We start from the raw sequence: 6,000 nt of genomic DNA, 5'->3' as shown, positions 1-6,000 counted from the left end.
CTGTCACTCCATAGCTTGTGTAGTCTAATCACAACTTAAAAAGTGGCAAGATGTGAGCTTGACAGAGACTTAGTAATCAGGGGGTAGAACCTCTTGCTGTTAGCTCCAATGAATAAAATACACATCATGTGGACAGTGTAGAAAATATACTTTTGTTTTGACAATACAGTGATAAGGGTAAAGCAGAGGTCTTTAGTGTAGTGATAGAATTTCCCAGCGGTTTTACTGGTTATAAATTTTCAGCCTGAACTATTCATCATATATTGCATAGTCTTGTTAGATGTAGCTGTGTTCTATGGCGGTATATAGGCAGAGGTACAGTACTGTATGTCAAATTGACTCAAAGTCTGTCAAGGGAAAAAATAAACCATGAAACAATTACGTCAAATGATTTGCGATCAAAAGGACTTTATTTCATTGATAGGACATTCACAATCCATTCACTTCTCTGTCACTGAAGACAGTTCTTTTTCAGCTTTTAACCTGTCACCCCCATTTCCTTGTAGACCAGTCCACAATCACTATTGAGAAAAATGGGTTTGGGCCAAACCATGGTGATGAAAGGGTTACAATCTCCTATTGGCTCCTTTCTTATAATTTTCGTTACGTTTTAAAAGAAGTCATTTTAAAAAGCTTTGATAATGGTGACACAGCTGACGTTACAAAAAACGGAGGACATTTCCAAGATGCGCAGCGTAATCATTGCTGTGTTCAATTTCAGTGTGATTGGTCCTGTAAGCTTCATTTCAGTGAACATGACAATAAAATACTTTTAAAACTGTAAAATAAATATCTCATCATAACCTACATTTTTTCTCAGATTCTCACGTGAGACTTCATTTACATAAAACATTGTCTACGAATATTTCACTGATATTTTGCACAAGGTCAATAAGTTTGCAGAATTTCTAAAACAACACAACCTTTGTCAATGATCTAACTTTGTAAATGGATACACAAATAAATTTTGCTTGAATCCTTGAATGTCAACGACATTTTTGTCTTTTGAAAGTCCATCATCCAGTGGAAGAAACTGGAGAGAAAATGTGTCTTCATCTGTTTCCATGGTTGTCTCTCCATTGACGAGCTGTGAGTCAGGATGAACAGCGCCCTCAGCAGGTAGATCCCTGGCATCAGTACAATCACTTGTGATCTTCATATTTGTTTGTTTGTTTGCTAACTCACTTCCATTCACTTTCTCTAGTCGGTTGTTTTGTTCGTGTTCTCCAAAGCCACACACCTAAACATTGAGTTCGATCATTAAGAGCAGAAAATTAACGGATATGTAAGTCTGCTGTGAATTTGGACGTTTGGTGCACATCTAATATGATATCATTGTATACAGAGATACATAATGTATACATGTAGTTTAAACCTTAACATAACGTCACATGGGACTGCTTGGTAAAGATGCCATAGTGCTACTATTAATCAACAAAAATATATTATCTGAAATTTTTTAAAGGACTTTTGCTTGACTAAAATCATACTTGCTACCATCAGTGTTATAATGAATGCCACAGTCTGTGAGTCTGACCCTGCAGTAGTAATTAGCACTTGTATCAAACGGTCAATATTTGTCCAAATATTTGACACGAGCAGATAATACCGTTGCATGTGTAATATTATAATTGTATGTATTTTTAAAATTCTACAATCACGGTCACTTCTATACAGTAAAAGTCATCGAGCACCGCAGAAAGCATAAAAAAGACAACGGTGATAGTATGATTAAGAATCAATACTGAATACTTTACTAGCATACACTGATTAACTGAATCATGTTTCTGAAATGAAAATGTTGAACTTGAATTTGTTCATTCTTACCTGAACACTGAGTTTTCTACATTTCTTTCCTCCAAGTTTATGACTCTTAAGATAGTCTACAACTTGTCCTTTGGTGAGACCCTTTAAAGCATCAACCTTTGGAAAGAAATACCAATGCTGTCAATTTACTTTCTATCCATGAAATTCTACAATATATCATCACAATATGTATTTTTGTAGAAAAGGTATATAAACATCTCAAATTTTCTAAATCATTGCTTATAGAATCACCGGGCTATCAGGTCTATGGTTTTTAGGCTGCTGTGAGAACTACAATAATTTGATGAATGGTTGGGAAACACAAAGACAAGAATCATTATGCCCATAAATAAGAAACAATGTATTAATACTGATAGTATATTGAGAATTTCAATGAAAATCTCTCATGTAGTTTGTGACAACATAGACCCTCGACGTATAGTCTATGAGAGAAAAACTGGACATTTGAAAGCCTGTGCCATATTGAATCTCTGGTATGCACTCATTGTCAGAGCTGATTCTCACAATTATTTCTTTGTCCAAACTGAAACTCCTGATAAATGGTTAGGATAGAAACTCTATCTGCAATTAATCAAGGCAAAAGAAACATTCCTAACTTCTGTTTTTAAAAGATCATGCCAAGCTATTTGTACGTTATTGACTGGTGCTTCTTGACATTATCAGAACCTGAAAATCAGAGTCAAAATTATGACCGGAATTTCACCAACCACTGTACAGTTGTTTATCCTTCCAACCAAATAAACAGTGAAATATGACAGCATACTGCTCATCAAAGGAAGCTACAACAATTGTGAAATCAGACGAATTTTTGGAAATAATTTGAATCAGTAGTTTAAAGAGCAAGCCTTCGGAATAACTTTACTGAAATATTGCATAACAGCTACAAGGATAAGGACAACTGGTGCACATTTAGGGACAATGTCAAAAGATTAATGTCAGATAAAAATGTTAATTCCTGAAGTTTTGCACAACCCACCGAAAAAAATTAAACTTAATTGTTGAATGTTGATCAAAGGTTCCTTACTGTGATACTTCCAATCATACTAAAACATACTCAGGATGGATGATATTGCAAAAGACAACATTATTCAAATGAAAAACACCTTAATTTCATTCAATAAACTTCCGGGTCTTTCACTGTAAATATAACACCAATATCAAAGTATCAAAGGGGCTTGATTGACTTTGCTGCAAAAGGAGCGAAAATGCATAATTACTACGCAACTTTATAGAATTCTTAACCAAACCAGACTAGGATATTGTTATATTCAGGGTTCATACACTTCAAGTAAATCAAAATTCCAGGACTTTCCAGGAGTTTTTTTGCCATTTTCCAGGAGTATTTGTGGTTGAAAAATGCCATTTTCCAGGAGTGTTTGCACAATAAAGCTTGCAATTTTAATAAGAATCATATACTAATTGTTTCTAATGTTTTCCTTGTCCACAAAACTTCAGCCCATAAGACATCATTTTGCTGACAAATGCAGTCAATGACGAGTTGACAGGTTTTGACGGTGATGACATCTTGAATAACATCGCTGACGATTGAGACAGTAAGTGAGGCTACCCACAATTCTCCATGATCTGTACACACGTAGATCACTCACTGAACTGAAGCAAATTTCTTCTGTACACAGAACAATATTTAAAAATTCTGGCAACATAGTTCTGATCATCATAATTTTCTGATTTCTCACTTTGAATAATGAGATGATAAACCCCTTTTCCTCGGAGGAGATAGCAATTTTGTAATTTTGTCGACATAGATTTTTGACAGCCATACACAATATTTTCAAGGAAACTGAGAGAATAAGTTGCATCTGTGTTGGCAAAAGAAAGAGTATTGATTTTTTTAATGTTCGTAACAAAGGAAATTTGCATGTCTGACAGGTGGTATGATGAGACCATCTTAGTTGCTGATAACTTTATCTTGACAAGTGTGCAATTTTTAAAACCTCCAAACATCGACTTCTCATTCAATTTACTCTTGAATTTTAAACATAATCAATAATTTAGGAACACAATGTCAACAAATAATCCTGAATTTAAATTGTAAGTTAAAAATTGTTAAGAAAGTGATAAAATTGAAAAAGCCTTGAGTAAAAAATGTCTGAGTGAACAAATCAAGGGGAATTGTGGGTAGCCTCACTTACTGTGCAGTTGCGAGTGTGGTGTCAGGAAAGATAAACTCAGGGAAGGCTTAGAATTAGTCGACGACTTTACATTTGATGAAGATCGGGCAAAGAAATCATTAATTTTTTATTTACTTGCTCCTGTTTTTCTCCTATCAGAGCTCGATGTTTTGCTCCTGTAGCTATAGCATGGCTTTTCATAGCTCCGCGTATGATGCTATGTGTTCCCTGCATTATATTATAAAGCGTCCCACTACAGCCCTGCTGAGGTCCATAGACATGCGGTCCCACTTTGGACCGCACACAAAAAACTACTTTTCTAACTACTTTCGGCCGAAATCAACTCGATTCCAATCTATGCCTACCCGAATCACTCAACCGCTCACAGACTGCAAAAAAGAACTGTTCGCATGACGTCAAAAACCATAAGTTTGCTGGTAATGCACGGTGAAGGGCACAAAGGCCGGCAATATCTCGCATGAATGTGCCGAATGGCAAGCCACGGGAACACGGAGCATCATACGTAGTGCTAGGCTTTCCAATACATCGAAAGTCTTTTCACAAAGTTTGCATCTTGCCGCGAATTTATCTTGCGCCCGCTCAAGTCATCCTACGTACTCGGGCTGTTTCAACCAATGATCGCTGAATAAACACTTTGCAGGAGGCATTGCTGTGACTGGTGACCCGAACAAGCTTTAAATTTCAACACGGTCCCTCCACAACCTACTCATGCATACTTCGATGTCACTGTACGTGCGTGCAAAACCATGGATAATGGAATACACAACATGGTCTCGCCCACGCTAGTACAAGGGTACCCCTTTACGACATTTTAAGAAACACTACTACGCTTTCCAAATTTTGTCTCGGGAGGGCTCCCCACCTGTCGCAAAACATCTTTTCGCATTTTTGCAATTTTGACGTTCGACAATTATACTGTTTGACGTTTGCCCTTACGATCAGGCCGTTCTCGACCGTGTGCGATCGTAACTAGTGATTTTCCAGGAGTTTTCCAGGAGTAAATTTTGATTTTCCAGGAGTTTCCAGGAGTTTCCAGGAGTGGTTTTAAATTCCAGGACTTTCCAGGACTTTCCAGGAGCGTACGAACCCTGTTATATTGTTTTTGTCGGATAGAAAACTTTTTTGGGTTAAACCCCCTCCCCCAAACCTTAAAGAATTAACATTTTTATCCGACATCAATCTTTTGACATTGTCCCTTTGCTATTTGACAACTATAGTAAATGGTGCATTGTGGGTAACACCATCAGGCCAACGTACCTCTTTGATAAGTCTGTCAAAGACATAATTTCTAGAAGTGATTTCAAGCCAGTTCCTACAAACTTCCTCCTCAAGGTGTAAATCTTCAACTTGTTTCAGTTTGATTAGAGAATCAACGACGGTGTCAAACTCTGATTTATCAATCTTTTCCAGAATGGTCATGAATTGATCTAAAAATGCATCAATTCGATTGTCAACATGTGCCACACTGAAAAATGAAAAAAAAAATCAATACAAACTACAGAACCTTTCCTCTTGCATATGCTTTGATTTTGCAGCCATTTTGAGTGCACATCTTTAAGATCCAGCGTATTCTTTTAAACATGGCCTTGAATTCTTAAAGGGTGTTATCAAATGTAAACAGTGTTTTATGTTGAGGATAGTACCCATGGTAAATTTTACTGGGATTCTCTCGTTGTGTTACCAGTCTCCTTTGGTGCATAACTGCAATCACATTTGGGAATAGCAGAAATGATACATGAGTTCTCAAAACATTAATTTGTGTACATATTTTGCACCAATGAATTTTCCCCATTGATAATGACTTATTATTAGTTGATCTCCATTCTTAAACATAGTTCATGAGCACACTTTTCATAAATGAACACATTTACTTCAACGAATGTGCTTAGATGAAAGTTATTTTCAGTATTTTCCACTTTTTATTCATGTCTATATTGTGAGCTCTGAGACGTATAGCAGAGATGAAAATAAATTAATGTGAACAAATCTGACGTAGATCATCATTGAATATGAAAACCTG

The 6,000-nt window shown here is 36.3% G+C and overlaps 1 protein-coding gene across 1 annotated transcript in view; it reads right to left on the bottom strand.

Annotated features, from left to right (window-relative positions):
• Window positions 1–391: 391 nt before the first annotated feature.
• LOC139138176 (nardilysin-like) overlaps window positions 392–6,000 on the bottom strand; it is a 25,225-nt gene continuing 19,616 nt past the window's right edge. Inside the window, 3 exon segments of the mRNA XM_070706431.1 lie at window positions 392–1,240; window positions 1,828–1,923; window positions 5,238–5,445. Of these exon segments, the coding sequence (XP_070562532.1) occupies window positions 929–1,240; window positions 1,828–1,923; window positions 5,238–5,445 (616 nt within the window). The 3' untranslated portion in view covers window positions 392–928.

This window comes from Ptychodera flava, chromosome 8, assembly GCF_041260155.1.
Source record: "Ptychodera flava strain L36383 chromosome 8, AS_Pfla_20210202, whole genome shotgun sequence".
Lineage (NCBI taxonomy): Eukaryota > Metazoa > Hemichordata > Enteropneusta > Ptychoderidae > Ptychodera > Ptychodera flava.
This window is presented reverse-complemented; position numbering and strand designations above follow the sequence as displayed.